The sequence below is a fragment of the Belonocnema kinseyi genome, chromosome 1 (genome assembly GCF_010883055.1).
Source record: "Belonocnema kinseyi isolate 2016_QV_RU_SX_M_011 chromosome 1, B_treatae_v1, whole genome shotgun sequence".
NCBI lineage: Eukaryota > Metazoa > Arthropoda > Insecta > Hymenoptera > Cynipidae > Belonocnema > Belonocnema kinseyi.
The window spans coordinates 12,428,884-12,452,976 of NC_046657.1; the positions used below are offsets into that span (position 1 = coordinate 12,428,884).

General features: G+C 23.6%; 1 protein-coding gene across 1 annotated transcript; it reads left to right on the forward strand.

The window, feature by feature from the left end:
• The first annotated feature begins 9,739 nt into the window (after positions 1–9,739).
• LOC117175876 lies at positions 9,740–23,074 on the forward strand. The gene is made up of 4 exons (XM_033365694.1): positions 9,740–9,888; positions 11,869–13,609; positions 18,218–18,803; positions 22,658–23,074. Exons 1-4 carry the CDS (start codon positions 9,856–9,858, stop codon positions 22,800–22,802), a joined length of 2,505 nt encoding a protein of 834 aa, XP_033221585.1. The 5' UTR covers positions 9,740–9,855; the 3' UTR covers positions 22,803–23,074.
• The last annotated feature ends 1,019 nt before the right edge of the window (positions 23,075–24,093 follow it).

Here is a 24,093-nt window from a genome sequence, read left to right on the forward strand (position 1 = left end):
AAAAACAAAAAACAACTTTTTACAAACCAGTTGAATTTTTAACAAAAAGGTTGACTTTTTTAACAAAATTGTTTAATCTTCAACAAAATAATCACATTCTAAACCAATTAAATGATCTTTCAACATATATACTAAATATTCAAGTGGAATAATTAATATTTCAGTAGAAAAAGTAATTTTTAACAACAAAAAAAGCGAACTTTTAAACAAAATAGTTACATTTTTAAACAAATTTTTGTATTTTTACCAAAAAATATTAAGGTTCTACCAAAAGAGATGATTTTTCAAACAAAAAATCTTTGTTGTTCCAGAAAGTGAAAAATTGTCTACCAAATTGTTGAATTTTCAAGTAAAAAAGAGAAATTTTCTACAAAGCAATTGAATTTTAGATTTAAAAAAAAAGTTAATTTTCTACCAAATATTCGAATTTTCTACAAAAATAGTGCAGTTTTCAAGCCAAAAAAATTATTTTTTAACCGAACAGTTGAATTTTCAACACTTGACAAAAAAGTTGAATTTAATTTAAAAGACAAATTTTTAACAAAATGGTTAAATTCTCAAACAAAACAGATTAATTTTCAACCAAATAGTTGCATTTTCAACCAAAAAAATATTAAGATTTTAACCAAGAGAGATGAATTTTCAAACAAACAAAAATTTTCATCTCGAATTTAAACAAATTCTACCAAATTGTTGAATTTTCAACAACGAAAAATTAATTTTCTATCTAAAAAACAACTTATTGAATTTTTAACCAAGTATTTTTCAACCAAAAAATTCGAATGCTCAATAGGGTGGTCCAAAAATGAATTGAACATTTTTTTCGAATTTTTATGCTTGTCGCCCGGAAATTTCTTCGAAACCACAAAAAAATAAATCCATTTTTTTTTTGTTTTTTTATCAATATTAGATAATTGCCGTTTTTTTCTGACAGTTTTAACTTTTTTAACTTTTTTCCACTTTTCATTTACAGTGAAGTACTAAATAGTGTAAGTTAACAAAAATAATTGCTTGAACAAATTATTATCACTGCTAATAATATGCTCTTTGCTTAATGGTAGAAAATTGTGTTTTTTTTTTTTGGAATTTTCAACCATTTGTCTATTTGTCACTTGAAGTGACTTACTAATGAATTAAATTTGGCAAAAATAATTATTTAAAGCTGCGGATTTTTCTTTAATTTAAAAATTTTTTGTCCACTTTTTACTAAGAATGTTATAATAATGAATGAAATTTAAGAAACATAATTTGTTAAGCAAATTTTTATTGTTTGTAACTATCTTCTTTTAAATAACTTCTAGAAAGTTGCGATTTTTTCTCAAATGTTTAATTTTACTTTCCCTTTTTAGTTATGAGAAATAAAAAATAGAATCATTTTTAAAAGAATCTGTTTAGTTTTTGTGAATATATTTTTCTGAAATAAAACAGATATTTGAAATATTTTTCAAATTTTCTATATGGATCATACTAAATGTAAATTTTACTTGAAGTAGTTACTGAGAGCCTATTTTTTCAATTAATATTATTACTTATTGTTTCTTCCTGACTAAAAAGTCAAAAAAGCTCTCACTTTAATTAAAAATTGGACAAAAAGTGGAACATTTTTTTTAAACGCGAATTTCTATATCTTCTTAGAAAAAAATTTCTAAAAAAAATTGCTTAAAACATTTATTCAAACATATAATTATCAGTATAAAAAAGTATTATATGTATGAGAAACAATTTGAATTTGAAAGCCCGCTAAAAATCATAATATAAAACACTTTTAAAATTTTCTTGCAAAATTTTAAATTTTTTTTAAATTTGGCGCTTAATTTAAATTTAATTTGGCGCGTAATTTGAATTTTATAATTTTTTGATGTTATTCTATTTCAAGCTTCTTTTTTTTTTTGAGGTTTCTTAGCAACGAATAAACTTCTCATATATTAGATTTCAGAGAGATTCGAATTTAGTTTACAAAGAAAAATATTCTGAATTATAAAAAATGTTGCGAGTTTTGCAAACTAGAAGATTGGCTCAACCAATAAAACCATTTGTGAGAAATTACTTTATAAAGCCTCCGAAAATGGGCAGTGAACCAAAAGACGTAAGTTACAACAATAATCTTTTTTTCTCAATAATTTTTCCTTGATTATTAGTATTTTAATATTTTTAGAAACCTCGGTAGTTTTAGAGGTTAGGGTTAAGCGTGGTTTTGCGAATTTTTGCGCTAAATTTAAATTGCAGAATTTTCGCATTTAATAAATAAATAAATCAATAAAATATTTGTAGTATATAGTGCACAATAGTTTTTGCAATTTTCAGAATAAACTGATTTTTCTTTTTTTTTAAGGCACTTCCTTTCGATCCACGCAATGCTATGAGATTTACTGTAATATTCGGTGCGGCTACTTGTATTGGATTTTATATTCCCTTTTTTGCTCTTTTTTATATGAAGAACAAGCTCGGATAAATTTGGATGAAATTGGGTAGAAAATTTAATGAAGAAAATCTGAAATGATTGTAAATGTAAAAAATAGAAAAAAATAAAAGGTTTGTATTTTTGTCGTGAATTAGAATCAAACTAGAATGAGTTTGATTATCTCATTTTTATTTTTGACAAAAAAATTAGATTTGCAGAATGTTAGACACTTTGGGTTCTTAGAAAAGTCAAGCTAAAAATACAAAAAATGAAACTAATAACTGATAGGGAATGTCAGGGAATTTTCGATAAACTGAAATTGAAGTTAATTTTACTATTAATTTTACTATTTTATTTTTAGTTTAAATTTAAACTATTACATTTTTCGTTGAGAATTCATCTTTTTTTTTTAAAATTAAATTTATTTTTTTAAAATTAATTTATCAAATTGAAAATTAAACTCATTAAACTTCATGTATTTTGCTATAAATTAATATTTCATGGTCAAAAGTTAATCTTCTTCGTTGGAAAATTATTTTTTTGGTTTGAAAATTTATATTTTTGGTGGAAAATTTATTTCTTGATTGAAATTTTTTTATCGAAAGTTATTTTTTTTTTAAAGTGAAAATCTGTTTTAGGTAAAATGGAACTATTTTCTTTGAGGTTCGACTAATTGGGTAAAATATTTTGGATACAAATTAATTGGTTTGGTTGTAAATTTAACTCTTTTGTTGTAATTGTGATTTTCTAACTAAAAAATTTAATAATCTATTGTTGAAAATTCAGTTATTTGGTTAAAAATTTCTTTTTTCATTGAAGATATATGATTTTAGTTAAATATTCACATTTTTCGGAAACTTGAATTATTTCGTTCAAAACTTTTTTAAATTGGTATAAAATTTACTTTTTTACCGGAAATTTAACTATTCTATTGTTGGTAAAAAAAATAATTAATTTGGTTATAAATTGAACTATTTGGTAGAAAGTCTATTTTAAAATTTGTTTTCCCAGTTGAAAATTGAACTACTATATTTTTGATTGAAAATTTATATTTTTTAGTCGAAATTTCATGTATTTTGTTGAAAATTTTCCTTTTTTTGGTAAAAAATTAATCGTTTGGGTTAACAATTCAACTAGTTGTTTAAAAATACATTTTATTGGTTAAAAATCATTTCGGCTTTTTTTTTTGTTGAAAATTTATTTTTCTAACTGAAAACTGAAATACCTTATTTTAGGTTAAAAATGTATAATTTTTTAGTTGAAAATTCATGTATTTTGTTGAAGATTTGTCTTTTTTGGTAAAAAAATTAATCATTTCGGTTAAAAATTCAACTATTTGGTTTAAAAAACTTTTTTTTTGGTCAAAGGTTCATCATTTTAGTTAAAAATCCATTTCTTTGGTTACAAATATAATTATTTTGTTTAAAATTCGTTTTTTTTTTGCTTTTTCAAAAAGAATTTTTTTACTAGAAGTTTAGCTATTCCATTATTTTTAGAAAATTAATCTTCTTTGGTTGAAAATACACTTATTTTGTTGAAAATTCTTTCCTTTTTTTTTTTTTTTTTTTTGTTAAAATTCAATTACGTTGACATAAAATGCAAATTTTGGGTTTGTAAATCCATGTTTTTTTTTTGTTTTTTTTTTATGTCAAAAATTCGTCTTTTGGCTTAAAAATCAACATTCTGGACGAGATTGTTTTCTATTATTGATTGAAAAATCGTTCTTGTTTAAAAATTTATATATTTTTTTGAAACTTTGTTTTTTCTCTATTAGAATATTAATCTTCTTGGTGAAAAAATCACCTTTTTGGTTAATAATTCACTTCTTAGGTTAAAAATTTAAATTATTAGGTCTGTTTTGTTGAAATACATTTCCTACAAAATCAAATTTGTACACATTTTTTTTTACTGAAAATTTAACTATCTGTTTTTGGTTAAATACTCATTTCTTTGGTTGGAACTTTCAATAATTTGTTGAAAATTCGTTTTTTTCTGGTAGAAAAATTGTTTTCCTGGATGATAATTAAACTACTATATTTTTGGCTAATAATTTATTAATTTTGTTGTTGAAAATTAATTTATTCATTCTTTTGGTTGAAGGCTCGTCATTTGAATAAAATATTAAATTTCACCTGAAAATGTGACTATTCCATTTTTGATTGAAAACTGTTTTTTTTTTCAAGTAGAAAATGCGTTTTTATATAATGCTAAAATTTAATTTTTTACCTGAAAATATAACTATTCAATTTTTGATTGAAAATTCACTTTTTTCGTAGAAAATTCATATTTTTTGTGGGAAATTAATTTATTCGGTTAAAAATTGAACTGTTTTATTCAATTATTTTTTGTTCTTGTTAACATTAATTTTGTTTAACTAAAAATTTAACAATTCTATTTTTGGTTGAAAATTGATCTTTTTTAGTAAAGAATTCATGTACTTTGTTGAAAATTAATTTCTTCAGTTAAAAATTCTTTCTTTTTAAAATTATTTTTTAACTTAAAATGTAACTATTTCATTTTTGATTTAAAAGTAATGTTCTTGATTAGAAATTCTTTTTTTCTTTTGCTTAAAGATTCCTCATTTTAGTTTTATGAAAAATTTTGTTAAAAATTGAACAATTTTGCTGAGAATTCTTTTATTCCAGTTGCAAATTGATTTCTTTAACAAAAATAAGAAAAAATTGTTCTTGACAAACATAATATTTCAAAAATATAAAAATTCCTACAAACTTTCTGTAACGTTTTTTGAGTTTTCCCAAGTTTATTAGATTTTAAAAACAGGTTGATGCATTTTTTCTAATGTAAGTATAAATTTGGTACTGTTAAATTAAGTCTGAAGTTTTAGTTTCCTAGTTTTATTTTATTTATTACTTTACTTTTTATTTTATATTTTTTGCATTTTTCAGATTAAAGCAACATAATTTATTAATGCAATATAAAGAGGAGACCCACTAAAGTAGTGTACTAAAAACCAATAAAAATATAATAATAAAATAATACGTCTGATCGGTTTTGAATGCATTCTTGTGAAAGGATTTTTATTTTTAAATATATTTAGTCACTTTTGGCTTGATGAAATTCAAAATATAGGCCAGTGTTGGGTCAAAAGAATATTTGTATAAATTTTCCTATAATAATGCAACATTTGCACAATATTTCCCTAAATTTTCATTGCAAAATATTGGAAATTGAGCGAGTGACAGTGAATCTCCGGAGGCGCCTCGCAAATAAGTTTTTTGCGCTGTACATCATAAGTCGCAACAGAATCATGTGAAACAAAAAAATCAAAATGCATTTGTTAAAAGAGATGTTTCTCGAGGTAAAAATGGTAGGATTTTTTTGTTTTTCGATTTTTCGTAGCGCTTGGAAACCAAAAACCGATGTTCGCTAAAAATCGACTAATTTGTTATTGTAAAATTAATATATAAAAAAAGGGCTCCCATTGATATCTGATGAATTATGTGAAGAAGTACTGTGCCAAATTTCAAAACGATTGGTCCAGTAGATTTTGAGTTATGGCGTACACGCACTTAAAAAATAACAAGTTTCAGGAAAGCGGTTTAACCCAGATAACAATGTGAGCGTAGGATGATGGTGTATTGACTCGCACGCGTGCGGATTGTTCCGCACGCCGCGCAATCACCCGAGCAGACATCGATTCCAAATCGGTAATTTTGATATTTTTATTGTTAATTAGTGCCATATTGCTAACACATTACAATCTTTATTTATTTATAAATATTGCCTTAAAACGAAGTAAGGGAAAGGAGAAAACAAGCCAAAAATGTATATTCACGAACGATTAAGGAAGCACCTTTAGAACTTTTTTTTATACTATTGATTTTAATGCAGAAAGTGTCCTGCAGAATCGCATCCAGGAACATTTCCAGAATCCTCCGAGGTTTCTGTGCAGAAATTTTCAGCCAGAAAGAATTACTACAAATAATAATTTCCAATAGAAAATATGACAATACTATTTTATTGACGAAGTAAAATACAATTTATTTAGGCTTATTATTTGCAGCCTAGCTTTTTTTGCAACACAAAAGTCCCTTTTTCTTCATCGTCGCTGGCTGATTCTGCGAGTTGAATATCCTTGGAATTTTCACAGTTTTGTTGGTGACAGAAATAACAATTTCAAATATATAAAAAAGAAATATTAATATTATTAATTTCAATTTTTCTCACTTATTTACCAAGTAATATTTATAAACATATACAGAATTTAAATAAACATGCGAAAATCGAATTTACAAATAATTAATTCAAGTAAATAATGATCTAATATTTTAATACAATTATTTAACAAGCAATTAATTTTTTAATAAAAGGTGATAAAATAATAAAATATCTATATTAATTAATATTAGGGGGTTCACTTGGCTAATTTAGTACTCATTAATTATTAAAATGTAGACATTATTCTTTTACGGTATATAATTGTATATTTTATTAAGAAAATGAATCCAGTGTGCAGCATGTACATAAAAAATAATTTTCGTGCCTTGAAATGCGTTGGAAAATTTGTGTTTAAATGCTGGTAAATGTATCAGATCATCTGTTTAATTTTCAAAACCTATACAAATTTTTAAGTTATATAAAAAATGTGAAATCGTATTTAATGTTAATTTCACCGGGTTTCGTATGATCTGTGGGTTTGTACATTTATAATATTAGAAAAAATCATTAAAATGGCTTGTCCAATTTTTTTACATTTAAAAATAAATGTTGTTAACTATAAATATAACTGTTCCATTTTAGGTTGGAAATTTGTCTTTTTTAGCTAAAACTTCATGTATTTGGTTGGAAAAACATTGACTATTAATTCGTTTATTGTTTTAATTTATCTTTAGTTAAAAACTCACGTATTTTATTGAAAATTCATTTTTTTAAATGCAAATATATTCTTGGATTTTAAAATTTTTCAATTAATTTTTTAACTTAAAATTTTACTACTCTGTGTTTGGTTGGAAATTTCTTTTCTTTTGTTGAAAATTTAACTACTTGGTGGAAAATTCATGCATTTTGTTGATTATTCGTCTTGTATATTTTTTATTCATTTTTTAATGGTTAAAAATAATTTTTTAAAACTGTAAATATATCGATTCCATGCTGGGTTGGAAATATATCTTTTTACTTAAAAAATAATTTATTTGATTGCAAATTTGTTTAATATTAATTCGCTTATTATTTTAATTTACCTTTAGTTAAAAACTCACATATTTGGTTGAAAATTCATCATTTTTGGTAAAAAATTCATCTTGGTTGAAAATTTTGGTTTTGTTTTTGTTTTGAATATTCAACTATATTGTTGGGTTTTTTTTTGTTTAGAATTAATTTGTTGGAAAATTGGTTGGAAATTTCTTTTCTTTAGTTGAAAATTTAACTATTTGGTAGAAAGTGCATGCATTTTGTTGAAAATTCGTCTTTTGTATATTTTTTTATCCGTTTTTTAATGGAGAAAATGAATCTTCTTGGTTGAAAATGTAACTATTTTTTAAAAATTCGTTTCTTGATTCTTAGAAATGAATTTTTTAACAGTAAATGTAACTAATTCCATGCTGAGTTGAAAATGTACATTTTTCAGTTGAAAATTTATGTATATTGTTGGTAATTCATCTTTTTAGTAGGAAATTCCTTTTTTTATTCATTAAAGATTCTTCATTTCAGCCTCTAATTAATTTCTTTGGTTAGAAATTAAACTATTTTGTTGAAAATTTGGCTTTTTTGGTAGAAAATTCTTTTTTTATCGATTAAAGCTTAATTTTGTTGTTGTTAAAGTTTCTTTATTTCAGTCGCAAATTAATTTCTGTGGTTAGAAATTTAACTGTATTTTGAAATTTTGTTTCTTGATAGTTAAAAATAAATTGTAAGTGTAAATATAAATATTCTACTTTGGGTTGATAACTCATCTTTTTTACTTGAAATTTCAGGTATTTTGTTGAAAATTCATCTATTTTTAGAAGGAAATTAATTTTCTTTGTTGAAAATTCATTTTTTTCTAAAAATTTAAATGTTTAATTTAAATAATATAATAAAATTTAAATATTCTTTGGTTTAAAATTAATTTTTTAACTGAAAATTTAACTACTGTGTGTTTGGTTGAACATTTTTTTTCAGTTCAAAATTCAACTATTCAATTAAAAATGGATGCATTTTGTTAAAAATTTCGTCTTTTTGGCAGATTATTAATCTTCTTAGTAAAAAATCCATCTTTTTGTCTAAAAATCGACTTTTTTATTTGAAAATGTAACTTTTTTTAAACTTGTTTTTTTATGGCTACAAACTAAATTTTAACTGTAAATATAACTATTATATGCTGGATTGAGTGTTTTTTTTAGTTAAAGATTCATATATTTTGTTGAAAATTCGTCTTTTTGGTAGAAAATTAAACTTCTTGGTTTAAAATTAATTTTGTATCTAATTTATCGATATCCTTGAAAATTTTCTTGATTTAATATTAATTTTTTAACTTTTTATTAGACTACTCTGTGTTTCGTTGAAAATTTATTTTCTCTAGTTGAAAATTCGTCTTTTGTGGGAGATTATTAATCTTCTTGGTGAAAAATTCATCTTTTTGGCTAACAATTGATTTATTTGGTAGAAAATTTTAATATTTGGTTGAAAATTCATATTTTTTGGTACAAAATTAATCTTATTGCTACTTGAAAATTTATCTTGCAAGTTAAATATAAGAAATGAAATAGAAAAAATTGATAATGGCCAGGAAAAATGAAAATTTAGTCAAAGAAAGCTACGGAATTTCGAAATTAGAATTTCTTAGCAACCCTATTTTTTAGATATAAATATAAAAATTTTTAATGTAAAAATAATTTCCTGATTTTCCGATCAAGCCATCTGGACACTGTCAACGTTGACCATATTTATCTACTATAAACTTTTCATCATTAGCTTTAAAAGTTAAAGAGTTTAGAAAATTATCCTCCAAATTATAAATTTTAGCCAATTTTTTAAGAATTTTAAGTTTAGTCGTTCTTCTTACGTACAATTATCACGGTAATTTTTTTTTATAACTTTATCATGATAAATCTTTGATCAAACTAATCAAAATATTTAAAATGCTTTTCAGATTCTTTTTTCATCACTTCTTTGCCCTAACCTCAAAAATGTAAATAAAGCATCGACATTTTTTTTTAAATTTTTCTATTTTCGGATTTTAGATTTCAAACTGTATTTTCAGAGAGAAATCAGAATTTATTTGGTATGGGTACCAAAAAAGAGAGTAAGAAACATAAAATTATGAGCCGGTGCACGTCAGAGCACGTTCCAGAATCCCGGCCTTCTATTGGTTAATTCATTTCGTAAACAAAAGTCAAAACTCGCGTGGCTCGCGTGAATTCTCCTAGTTTTAGGTTATGTTTTATTGTTTTTCTCGATCTTTACGTTAAAAATGAGTTTCTTAAAAGTCAAATAAATGAGAAAAGTCGACAAGAATGTTTCAATCTGAAGATTGGGAAATCGGAGAGGTAAGTTATATAACAATTCATCTCAAATTGTGCAAGTAATCCTTGATGAAAAATTACGTCCCGCGGCAAAAAAGATTTAATTTCCATTTGCAAGCCTAAATTGTTAAAAATTATATTATAATAAAGTTATTTATCAACTGTATTTGCAAAAATATTTCCAAAAAAACATAGAAATCAATTTTTTTTAGAAAATTACAAAACTGCTTAAAATTTGATTTGCCGACGTAAAAGGGTCGTAAATTATTATTTTTTTAATTGTAGATTACGATCATTGTTAAGAATGATGGTGTAAAAAGACTTAAAGTTAATATTTAATTGAAAAACTCGATCCAAAGATTCTACATCCAAAATTAACCTCAAGATTCTTGTCGAAAAGATCATTTTTATGTTAGAGATTCTACTGTTTTGAAGAAAATTCCTCTTTTTGGCTTGAAAATTCAACAATTTTGTAGAAAACTAAACTATTATATAGTTAAAATTAATAGTTCTGGTTGGAAAATCATATTTATGGACTGAAAATTCAACTTTTTTGTAAATAATTCGTCTTTGGGCTTTAAAATTAAATAATTTTGTTAAAAATTCATGTCTTTGGTTTAAAATTTAACTAATTCGTGGAAAATTCATCTGTTTTCTTTGAATTCTTCTGTTTTTTCATCAAAAAATTAAAAGATATGTTGGTTGAAATATAAATCATTACATTTTTCGTTGACAATATTTTTTAGCTTAAAATTCAACTTTTCTATTTATTATTTTAAATTCATATTTTTCAGTTGAATATTCAAGCATTTGTTTCAAAATTTATATTTTTTAGTTGAAAATTCATGTATTTTGTTGAATATTCGTCTTTTTTTAATAGAAAATTAATCTTCTTCGTTCAAAATTCAACTAGCTGTTTAAAGGTTAAACTCTTGTTAAAAAATAATTTTTTTGTAAAAAATGCATCTCTTTGTTTACAAATTATCACTTTATTTTAAGATTGTACTTACTATTTTGTGGAAATTCTTCTATTTTGGTTAAATTCAACTGGGTTTGATTAAAAATTAAAGTCCTTTTTGGTTGAAATATAAAATATTACATTTTTCAATGAAAATTCGTCTTTTTGAGTTCAAAATTTAACTATTTTATTCAAAATTCAGTTTTTTTAATTATTAAAAATTATTATAAAATGTATTTATTTTGTTAATGAATCGTCTTATTTGGTTGAAAATTAATTTTATTGGTTGAAAATTCAACTAGTTGGTTAAAAGTTACTCTCTTTTGTTAAAAAATCTATTTTATAAATTAAATATTGGAAATTCATATGCTTTGTTGAAAATTAGTTTTTCTTTTGTTTAAATATTAGTTTCTCAAGTGATAATGTAAATTTTTCATTTTTGGATGAAAATGTACATTTTTTGATTGAAAATACTACTGTTTATTTAAAAATTCGGTTTTTTGGGTTCAGTTAGACTGTTTTTCATTGAAAATTCATTTTTCTTTGTTCAAATATTAAATATTACATTATAACTAAATTACATTATAATTAAATTATTTTATTGAAGATTTCTTTTTCTTGTTAGAAATTATTTTGTTCAACTGAAAGTTCATTTTTCTTGTTGAAAATTAATTTTTTCAACTAAAAATTTAATTATTCCATTTTTGTTTGAAAATTCAAGTGTTTATTTTCAAACAATTTCTTTTTTAGATTAAATTTCAACTATTTTGTTGAGTGCTGATCTCCTTTGTTACAAATTCATTAATTTCGTTAGTGATTCTTAATTTTAGTTGAAAATTTATCTCTTTGGTTGAAAATTGAACTATTTTGTTAAAAATTCTTATTTTTTGTCGGTGAAAATTATTTTATTAACTGAAAATTTAATTATTCTAATTTTTAGTTGATAACGATAAATAGTTCGTTTTTAAAATGTAGTTTGCCCATCACTGAAAAAATTGTTTCTAAATTTGTTAAAGTTCTGTAAATTAAATTTTCTCAACTCTAAGGATTTTCTCGACGATTTTCTCCCGGAAGACGAGCAGCTCAAGAAAAAAACAGAATCCGGTGAAGAGGAAAATTCTCCAAAAAAACAAGAAGAAAATTCAGATGAATCGTTATTACCTGCTCCCAAAGAAAAAAGGCTGGACCCGAAAACCGAAACGAAAGATTCTTCTCGAAGAAAAAAAATACTTCAATTATGTGCCGCTTCCAAGATTAAAAATTTCGAAACCTCAGATCAAGAAAATCCTCAAAGTTTAACTAAAAATCTTGAAAATGCCGAAACTTCAAATACAAAAATCCACGGAACGTCCGAATCCAGACAACCAGAAGAACCAAAATCCCCTGAAATATTGAGAGAACCAAACCGAGAAGAAGCGCGAACAAATCTAATTAATAATATTTTAAAAAGATTCAAAAAACCAGAATCCGACAAAGAAGATTCTGCCGAAAAACAAAAAGATTTATCTCGGGATAATTTGATAAACAGTATTTTGAAAAAGAGTGCCGAATGTTCTCAAAATTTGAGCGCGACTCAAGAAATTCGCGAACCCGAGGTATTCAATATTCCGAGTCCCCAGGTTGATAATTTCCCAAAACCGAGAAGAAATGTCAGCTTTTCGAACGAAATTGACGAAAAGGCGGAAAGAAGGAAGAAATGGATTTTGGAGACTTTGAAAAAAGGATCTAAAAATGATTCTAGAACTGAAAATGTTTCTAGAACCGAAAATGATTCTAGAACTGAAAATGATTCTAGAACTGAAAATGTTTCTAGAACCGAAAATGATTCTAGAACTGAAAATTATTCTAGAACTGAAAATGTTTCTAGAACCGAAAATGTTTCTAGAACCGAAAATGATTCTAGAACCGAAAATGATTCTAGAACTGAAAATGTTTCTAGAACCGAAAATGTTTCTAGAACTGAAAATTATTCCAGAACTAAAAATGCTTCTAGATCCAAACACAACGAGTCGACTGCCAGTAATGATTCGAGGTCAAAAAACGATTCAAAATCGTCAACGACGAAGCAAGTGATAACTCGCAAATTTCCAGGACCCGCGGGTTTATTACCGGATGATGTTGACCTCTCGAAATTTCCAATGGCCTACCTAAGTAGCTTTGAAGAAAGCGAGAACGATCGTGTAATAAACGAGTCTCGAATTTCCGAATTTTGCTCGCAGAATACAAAAAATCTTTTTACGGGCGGCGCCTGGCAGACGATGATCGATGATCTTCCTCCGGATTTTCTCCAAGGACGCGAGATTTCAATGATAAAATACAATGCGGCAAAAGGTCTCTATAAAATTGAGAAAGTTCCCTTAATGGCTGGAATTTTGCACAATATTGATTCGAATTGGGTCGAGAATCCGATGGTGATTTTGAAGGATTCGACGGATCAGATTGAAGCGAGTTTTCATTTGAATATTTTTAATATTTACCCGAACAAAATTGAACAGGGCAATGTGATTTTATTCAAGGATGTGGGAATTATTTCGTCGAGGCTTTATGTTTACGCTTTAATTCACCCGGATGATGTTGTCGCGATTTATAATGAAAAACGGAGGATTGTCACTACAGAGTTTATGAAAGAGATTTTGAAAGAGGAAGAGAAAAGAGTGAGAAAAAATGAGAAAAATCGAGAGGAGTCGAGAGAGAAAGAGAGTTCTTTCAGTCCGAATTTGGGAATTGATGTATCGTTCAGGAGAGAGGAAAGGAATTTTAGGAATGAAAATGAAGAAGCAAATGAAGGTATTTTTTTTATTCTATTTTATTTACTGGTTTAGTCCTAAAAGAAAGTGACCTGGCGGTAATTTCCATCAACCATTTTTGTTTAAATAAAGAAACCATTAACCGTTTTTTTTTTTCATTTATAAGTGGAAATAATGTTACGAACTTAAATAACATTTGGAACTTAAACCCAGTAAGAAAATCCAACTATATTTTTGGGTAAAAGTCTTTTTTCACTGAAAGTTCAAATTTTTGATAAAAATTTATGTATTTTATTGGAACTTTATCTTTCTTGATAAAAATTAAATCTTCTTGATTGAAAATTGATCCTTTTTAGTTACAAATACAAATTTTTGATTGAAAAATATTTTTTAAATATAAATCAACTTTTTTATAGATAATGCGTCTTTGTGGCCTTAAAATAAAATAATTTTGTGAAAATTAATGTAGTAATTCAACAAAATTGTTGAATAGTCTTTTTTTATATCAAAAGTTCAACAACTTTTTTTTAAATTAATTTTTTTATTCGAAGGTTCATCTCTGGTTGAAAATATACAAATTGATCTTTTTTAGTTAAGAATGGAACTATTGGGTTAAAAATTTATCTTTTTTCACTAAAAGTTTAACTTTTTGGTTAAAAATGTATGTATTTTGTTGAAACTTTATCTTTCTTGGTAGAAATTAAATCTTCTTGGTTAAAAATACACATTTTTTATTAAAAAATTATGTTTTTTATTTAAAATTAAACTTTTTTAATAGATAATTCGTCTTTGTGGTCTTAAAATTAAATAATTTTATGAAAATAATTGCGTGTTGTTGAAAATTCGTCTTCTTCATTGAAAATTTAACAATTTTGTTGAAAAGTCATTTTTTTAAATCAAAATTTCAACGACGTTTTTAAAAATTAAATTCATGTATTTTGTTAATACTTTATCTTTTTCGTAGAAAATAAATCTTCTTGGTTGAAAAGTGACATTTTGTAATTAAAAATTCAACTTTTTTATAAATAATTCGTCTTTGTGCCCTTAAATCAAATAATTTTGTGAGAATTAATGTATTTTGTTGAAAATTCGTCTTCTTCATTAAAATTTAACAATTTTGTTGAAGTCATTCTTTTTTTAATCAAAAGTTCAACTACTTTTTTTTTAAATTAATTTTTTAGTCGAAGGTTCATCTCTGATTGAAAAAGTACAAATTTATATTTTTTGATTCAAAATTTATCTTTTTTCGCTAAAAGTTCAACTTTTTAGTTAAAAATTGAGGTATTTTATTGAAACTTTATCTTTCTTGGAAGAAATGAAATCTTCTTCGTTAAAAATTGATCCTTTGTGGTAAAAAATACAAATTTTTCATTAAAAAATAATATTTTTTTATTTAACATTTGACTTGTTTTAGAGATAATTCGTCTTTGTGGCCTTAAATTCAAATAATGTTGTAAAAATTAATGTGTTTTGTGGAAAGTTCATCTTCTTCAATAAAATTTAACAACTTTGTTGCAAAGATTTTTTTTTAAAATAAAAGTTCAACGACTTTGTTTAAAATTAATTTTCTTATTCGAAGGTTCATCTCTGGTTGAAAATGAAAAATTGATCTTTTTCAGTAAAAAATGGAACTAGATGGTTAAAAGTGTATCTTTCTTCATTTAAAGTTCAACTTTTTGGTTAAAAATTTATGTATTTTGTTGAAACTTTATCTTTTTTGGTAGAAAATAAATCTTCTTGGTTAAAAATTGATCCTTTTTAGTTAAAAATTCAAGTGTTTGGTTGAAAACTCATATTTTTTATAAAAAATTCAACTTTTTTTGTAGATATTTCATCTTTGTGGCTTGAAAATTGAAAGTTCATCTTCTTCATTAAAATTTAACATTTTTGTTGCAAATAATTTTTTTTAATCAAAAGTTGAACGACTTTTTTTTAATTAATTTTTTTATTTGAAGGTTCATCTGTGGTTGCAAATTAATCCTTTTTGGTTAAAAATGCAAATTTTTGGTTGAAAAATGACATTTTTAAAATTAAAAATTCAACTTTTTTATAAATAATTCGTCTTGCTGAAAATTAATGTGTCTTGTTGAAAATTCATCTTCTTCATTAAAAATTTAACAACTTTGTTACAAAGTCATTTTTTTTATCAAAAGTTCAAGGACTTTTTTAAATTAATTTTTTCATTCGAAGGTTCATCTCAGGTTGAAAATGTAAAAATTTATCTTTTTTGATTAAAATTGTATCTTTTTTCGCTAAAATTTCAACTTTTTGGTGAAAAATTTATGTATTTTGTTGAAACTTTATCTTTCTTGATAGAAATAAATCTTCTTGGTTAAAAATTCATACTTTTTGGTTAAAAATGCAAAATTTTTGGTTGAAATATCATATTTTTTATTAAAAATCCAACTTTTTTTTTATAGATAATTCGACTTTGTGACCTTAGAAATAATTAATTTTGTGAAAATTATTGTTTTTGTTTAATTCCTCTTCTTCATTAAAAATTAGACCAAAATTTTACAATTTTGCAAGTCTAAAAAATTTTAGAAAAAATTCGAATAAGTTTATGAGTTAATTAGAAGTTTTGAAAACATACCAAAATAATATTAAAACTTAAAAATATTTCAGAAATTTTTAAACAAAATGTATATTTTTGGTGATTTCAAAACAAAAAATTTTGATAAGTATTTTGAATAGTTTTCATGAAAATAAAAAATAAACGTTTACTGTGATTTTAGAGAAATTTTTTTATGATTTTTCATTTCACCAAATTTCTTTTAGTAGAATATATTTTTTTAAACTTCAAAACATGCCAAAAGTTTTCCAAAATTGTCAAAAAGGAAAATCGAAGATTTGTAGGCAAACTTTTCCAAATTTTAAGAAAAATTTGAATCATTTTAAAATATGTTTGCATTTTTTAAATTTAAAACATAACTGTAAATTTGAAATTAATTTTTTAAAGTTTAAATCTTTTGAAATATTTTAAAACTTTTGTGATTTTTTTTAATCTTTTAAAATTTGTATACAATCTTCTGAAATTTTCGAAAATTTTATGAAATTTTTGTTAAATATTTTGAAAGTTTTTGTGCAAGTTTTTTTTTAAATTTTGAAAAATTTTGTGCAATAATTTGAAATGTTTTGAAATCAATTAAAATATTTTGTTTATACTTTTGAAATTTTTGTGAAATGCTGTGAAGTATTTGAAATATTCTAAAATATTATGAAACTTTCGTGAATTTTTAAAAATTATTATGAAATTTGTATGCAATATTTTGAAATATTCTAAAGTGTTTTGTAACCCTTTTTGAAATTTATATGCAATCTTTTTAAATCTTCTGAAATCTGTTAGAATCTTTTGAAATCTTCTGAAATCAAATGAAATATTTTTTAAAAATTTTGTGAAGTATTTAAAATTTTCTAAAATCTTTTGAAATTTTTGTGAATTTAAAAAAATTCTTTTCAAAGTTGTATGCAATATTTTGAAATCTTCTATAATCTTTTGAAATTTTAGTTAAATCTTTTGAAAGTTTTTGTTCAATTTTTTTAAACCTTTTGTAATTTTTTGAAAATTTTTGGGCAATATTTTGCTATCTTCTGAAATCAATTGAAATATATTTTTATTTTTTTGAAATTTTTGTGAAATTTTGTGAAGTATTTGAAATCTTCTAAAATCTTATGAAATTTTCATGTAATAATTTGAAATATTCTAAAGTGTTTTGTAACCCTTTTTGAAATTTATATGCAAATCTTGAAATCTTCTTAAATATGTTAAAATCTTTTGAACATATTAAAAGAATTTTGTAAATTTTTCAAAAATCTTTTGAAATTTTTATGCAATATTTTGAAATCTTCTGAAAACTGTTAGAATATTTTGAAATATTAAAAAAATTTTGTGATTGTTTAAAAAATCTTTTGAAATTTTGGTCCATTTTTTAAAATTCTTTTGAAATTTGTATGCAATATTTTAAATTGTTCTAAAGTGCTTGGAAACCTTTTGAAATTTGTATGCAATATTTTGAAATCTTCTGAAAGCTGTTAGAATCTTTTGAAATATTTAGAAAATGTTGTGAATTTTTTTTAAATCTTTTGAATTTTTTATGCAATCTTTTCAAGTCTCCTGAAATCTGTTAGAATCTTTTGAAATATTTTAAAATTTTTGTGTATTTTTCAAAAATCTTTTGAATTTTGTTTGCAATCTATTGAAATATTCTAAAACCTTTTGAAATTTTTGTTAAATCTTTTAAAAGTTTTTGTCAACCTTTTGAAATCTTTTGAAATATTTTATGCAATATTTTGAAATCTTCTGAAATTAATTGAAATTTTTTGTTGTTGAAATTTTTGTGAAATTTTGTGAAGTATTTAAAATCTTTTGAAATTTTCGTCAACTTTTTTAAATTCCTTTGAAATTTGTATGCAATATTTAAAAATTTTCTAAAGTGTATGGAAACCTTTCAAAATTTGTAGGCAACGTTTGAAATATTTTTAAATCTGTTATATACTTTTGAAATTTGTGTGCAATCTTTTGAAATATTCTGGAATCATTTGAAATATTCTGAAATCTTTTGAAATTTTGTGAAATATTCAAAAGGTTTTTAAATCTTCTTATAACTTGAAATCTTGATAACATATTTAAAATCATGAAATTTTCTAGAAACTGAAATCGAGCCGGAAACTGAGAGACCAGTGATAATTGCTCGTAGCGATTCAATCGAGAATCCTAAACCGGGCCCAAGTAAAGTCAGAAGACCAGCGACTCCTCCAAATCCAAATCCAATGGAAACAGAAGATTTTTCACAAATTTTAAATGACGATGACGCGTTTTTCTCGATAAATATGGAAGAAATTACAGCTTCTCAAGGTCCAAAACACTTTGCCAGCTCTACGTTAATTGGGAGTCAAATTATTCCAGACGAAAAGAAAAATAGTCCGAAGAAAAGTAAACAGAGTCTTCAAAAAAGGGAAAAAACACCAGCCAAGAAAAAATGCATTCTTAGGAATGATACACCAAAAAAATCTTTGCCTGTCAGAGATTTTTTAAAACAATTTAGAAGTAAAGATGTTTTGACACAACCGGACCTAAATATTGAAGATGAAGAAAGCCGGGGAAAAAATGAGAAATTTGAGGATAAAATAGGGGCAGAAAATAAACCTGAGACTTCCAATTTTGCAGATTTATTGGAAAGTGATGATGATTTGGATGACGAAATACCGATGGATGTCGATTCTGTTCTTGAAAAGTAACTTAAATTACTTACTAATTTGTTTTTTCAATTTTAATAAGTATTTAGGGGATTCCAGGATTTAAGAATTTATATTTTATATTTACATGATTTAAAATTTTCTATAATACCAAAAAAATCACAGAGAAAATTGGGATTTAAGTCAAAAGTTTAATACTGGGAATGAAAATTGCTAGTAAAATATCAAGGAACTTGCAGAATTTTCCGAAACTTCTGGGAAATTTCTGTCCTGGAAAATATCTCGGAGATTACAAGAATATTCCTGAAAAATTTTATTTGCTGGAAATTCTTGTTTGGATTTTTATAAAATGTTTCCGAAAAATATGCTTTACATATCAAATATTTCAGATATTTATATTATATTTCAAATATTTTGAAAATATTTTTTAATCTTCTGAAATCTTTTGAATTTTTGTGGAATCTTTGGAAATATTCAGAAGCTTTTTGAAACCTTTGAAATTATTTTAAAATCTTCTAAAATCTTTAGAAGTTATTTGAAACTTTTGCAAATATTTCGAAATTTTTGTGAAATTCTTTTAAATCTTTTCAAATTATTTGAAATATTTTTGACACTTTTGAAACTGCTCTGAAATCGTTTGAAATCTTCTGAAATCAGTTTGAGTTTTTTATACCAAATTTTCATGTTTCAAAATTTGTCTAGGGTTTGATCACACATTTCAAATCTGGTTTAAAAACTTTCGTAAGATCTTTTAAATTTTCAAAATCTTTGCGAAAGTTTGAAAAATTATTTGAAATTTATGTGAATCTTAATAAATTTTTTGAAATCTTCTAAAATATTTTGAAACCTTTGGATATTTATTAAAATCTTTCAACATCGTCAGAAATCTTCTAAAATTCTTGTGAAATTTTCTAAACTATTTTGAAACCTTTGGAAATTTTTTGAAATGGATTAAAATCTTCTGAATTTATTTAAAATAAATATAAATCTTAAGAAAAATCTTCGTAAAATGTTCTAAAATCTTTAGAAAAATCTTCTGAAATATTTTTTAAAAATTTCTGCAATCTTTTAAAATATTTTGAAATTTTTTAAAACTTTTCAACATTTTTGTGTAATCTTTTGAAATCCTTTGAAATTATTTGAAATTTTTGCAAATATTTGAAATTTTTATTAAATCTTTTGAAATCCTTTGGAATTTTTGTGAAATATTTTGAAATCTTCTCCAATCTTTTATTTTAATGTGGTTTATAAACCTTTGTATGATCTTTAAAATCTTGGAAATATTTTGTTAAAGTTTTGAAATTTATGTGAAATCTTTTGAAATTATTGTGAAGTTTTCTTAAGAAAAACCTTCGTAAAATGTTCTAAAATCTTTTTAAAAATCTTCTGAAATATTTTCAAAAAATGTCTCCAATCTTCTGAAATCTTTTAAAACTTTTTAAAATATTCTAAAATATTTTTAAACCTTTGAATATTTATTGAAATCTTTCGAAATCGTCTTTGGAAATTTTTATAATCTTCTGAAATTTTTTGAAATTTCTGTGAAATCTTTTTAAATCTCTTGGAATTTTCTGAAATCTTTTGAAATCCTCTAAAAGTATGTAAAATCTTTTCAACAATTTTGAAATCTTCTGAAATCTTTTGCATTTTTGTGCAATCGTTGGAAATATTCAGAAACTTTGTGAAACCTTTGGAATTATTTTGAAATTTTCTAAAATCTTTCGAAGTTTTTATTTAAATTTTTTGAAATCTTCCAATGTATTTCAAAAAATTTAGTAATCTTTTCATTTTCGTGTAATCATTCTAAATCTTTTGAAATTTTTGTGAATTATTTTTAAATATTCTCCAATCTTTTTTTTTTTTTTTTTTTGAAATCTGAAATAATTTCTAGTTTTTCATACTAAATTTTTAGATGTTTCAACATTTTTCTAGGGATTGATCTCACTTTTGAAATATGGCTTATAAACCTTTGTAAAATCTTTGAAATCTTCCAAATCTTTTGTTAAATTTTCGAAATTTATGTAAACTCTTTTGAAATTTTTTGAAATCTTCTAAAATATTTTGAAACCTTTGAAATTTGGATATGTATTAAAATCTTTCGAAATTGTCTGAAATCTTTTGAAAACTTTTAAAATCTGTTAAAATCTTCTGAAATCATTTAAAATAAATAAAAATCTTAAGAAAAAACTTCGTAAAAAGTTCTCAAATCTTTTCAAAAATCTTCTGAAATATTTTTTTTAAATTTCTGCAATCTTTTGAAATTTTTTGAAATGTTCTAAAATATTTTGAAACCTTTGAATATTTATTAAAATCTTTCGAAATTGTCTGAAATCTTTTGAAACCTTTGGAAATGTTTTAAAATCTGTTAATATCTTCTGAAATTATTTAAAATAAATAAAAATCTTAAGAAAAACCTTCGCAAAATGTTCTAAAATCATTTAAAAAATGTTATAGAATATTTTTTAAAACTTTCTGCAATCTTTTAAAATTTTTAAAAATGTTTTGAAATATTCTAAAATATTTCCAAACATTTTTATATTTATTTAAATCTTTTGAAATCGTCTGAAACCTTTGGAAATCTTTGGAACTTTTTGAAATCCGTTTAAAATATTTTGTGAAATATTTTAAGCTCTTATAAAATTATTAAAAATAAATCAAAATCATAAGAAAAGTCTTCGTAAAATGTTCGAAAATCTTTTGAAAACTTTGAAAGTTGTTTGAAGTCTTCTGGAATTTTTTGAAACCTTTGGATATTTATTCAAATCTTTCGAAATCGTCTGAAATCTTTTGAAACTTGTTTAAATCTTCTAAAATATTTTGAAACCTTTGGATATTTATTAAAATATTTTGAAAAGGTCTGAAATCTTTTGAAATTTTTGGGAAATTTTCTAAAATATTTGGAAACTTTCGGAAATCTTTTTAAATCTGTTAAAATCTTCTGAAATCATTTAAAATAAATAAAAATCTTATGAAAAATCTTCTTAAATGTTCTAAAATCTTTTGAAATCTTCTATAATATTTTAAAACCTTTGGATATTGATTAAAATCTTTCGAAATCGTCTGAAATCTTATGAAAATTTTTGAAAACTTTTGGAAATCTTTTAAAATCTGTTAAAATCTTCTGAAAATATTTAAAATTAATAAAAATCTCAAGAAAAACCTTCGTAAAATGTTTTTAAATATTTTGAAAACTTTGAAAATCTTTTTAAATGTTCCGAAATATTTTGAAAATTTGTCTGCAATCGTATGAGGTATTCTGAAATTATTTTAAACTTTTTAAAATCTATAGAAGTTTTTGATAAAATTCTCAAATTATTTTAAAACTTTTTTGGAACGTTTGGAAATTTTTAGAATTTTTTTTTTAATTTTTGTAACTCTACTAACTCTTTTGAAACATTTTGAAATCTTTGGAAATCTTTTGTGCAATGTTTTGAAATATTCTGAAACCTTTGGAAATATTATTAAATATTTTGAAATATTTTTCAAATATTTTATCAAATATTTTGAAATCTTCTTAAATCTTTGGAAATTTATGTGCTATTTTTTTAAATTTCTGTGAAATCTTTTTAAATCTTCTAAAATATTTTGAAACCTTTGGAAATCTTTTGAAAAATGTTGTGAAAAGTTTTGAAATTTTTGTGAAATCATTAGGGATCTTCTGAAATCTTTTGAAACCTCTGGAAGTCTTTGGAAATTTTTTGAAATCTAATAATCGTAATATTATTTGGACAATATATAACAATTTACTCAGATTTTTCTTTAGCTTGCCAGGAATTTATATAGAATTACAATTCTTCACCGGCGAGAAACATTAAAATAGGAAAATAAATTTAAATAATTTCTGGAGAAAAATTTAAAAAGGTGATGCAATAAATTAATATTTTCTTGCCAGATCCGTGAAACTTGTAAGAGAATCTGATAAAAATTCAGTGGAAAATAGAGAAATAGGGGAAAAACCTAACCAAAATGTCTTCGAAGATCCACTTGATGAAATGTTATCGCAAATGGACATGGACGCTTTTAATTGTGATGAATAAAAAATCGAAATTCCTGGAATTATTTACTCCAAGTAGGTGATTTGTATTCAAGTATTTCCGATATCTATAATTTATTTTTAAAAACACGGAAATTATGTTTATTTTTTGTTGTTACAATCATCAATCCCGTGTTTCCTATTTTATTATAAAAAATATTTAATGTATCGAATTATGTTGTGAGCATCAAAAACATGAAATATTTTCTTTAAAATCTCTGTGATGAGAAAAAGCGGATATTTTTTTCCTGCGAAATAAATTGGATAATTTATTTTTAAATATATTCGATTCTTATTTGATGAGAGGGAGACAAAAAATGAACAAGAAAATGTCAGTGGGCAAATGAAAAGATTTGCACTGAAGCAGCATAGTTAAAAAATAAATAAATAATGAATGCCAGTTCGACTTTAAATACTTCTAAGAAATATAACTTTATGTAAATGAATGAGTTATCTTGAGATTTCAAGGTTAAAAGTATAATTATAAAATAAACTTCTCTCTTTGAGTGTTTAAAAGTTTTCCTCATTAAAAAAAGTAATAATATTTTTCAGTGAATGTTGACTAGATCAGAGCAAGAAAATCCGCTAAATTACAGAACAGACTTCATAGATTAAAATCGCGTCTCAAGTTCGAGTTTAATTTAACAACATTAGGCAAATTGACATCAGTTCTCAACCCAATAGTTGAATTTTGAATTAATTAAGATTAGTTTTTAACCAAACTGATGAATTTTCAAATAATATTATTAAATTATAACTGTAATAGTTTAATTTTAAACAAAAAAAGATGAATTTTCAACTCAAATGATGAATATTTAACTGCAAACTTAAATTTTCAAATAAGTTTAAATTTTAAACATATAGATTAATTTTCTAACGAAAAAAAACGAAAGTTTTTCCAAACAAAATACATGAATTTCAAGGGAGCAGTTTAATTTTAAGACAAAAAATAAAATAGTAACATTTTCGGTTCAAAAAATTAGTTTTTAACCAAACTGATGACCTTTTAAATAATATTATTGCATTATAACTGGAATAGTTTAATTTTAAACAAAAAAGAAAGATGAATTTCCAACTCAAATTATGAATATTTAACTGAAATACATGCATTTTCAAAGAACAATATTAATTTTTAAACAAGCAGATTAATTTTCTAACAAAAACAAACGATTTTTTAATATAATACATGAATTTTGAAGGAAGTAGTATAATTTTCAACTAAAAAGAAAAATTATCAAATAAATAGTTGAGTTTTTATCTAAATTAGAAGAATTTTAAACCAAAACATAAAATAG

Coding starts and splice junctions, on each gene's coding strand:
- LOC117175876 (XM_033365694.1), top strand. CDS start 9,856: ATGTTTCAATCTGAAGATTGGGAAATCGGAGAG. Junction 13,610..18,217: donor AAATGAAGAAGCAAATGAAG/GTATTTTTTTTA, acceptor GAAATTTTCTAG/AAACTGAAATCGAGCCGGAA. Junction 18,804..22,657: donor GTCGATTCTGTTCTTGAAAA/GTAACTTAAATT, acceptor TTTTCTTGCCAG/ATCCGTGAAACTTGTAAGAG.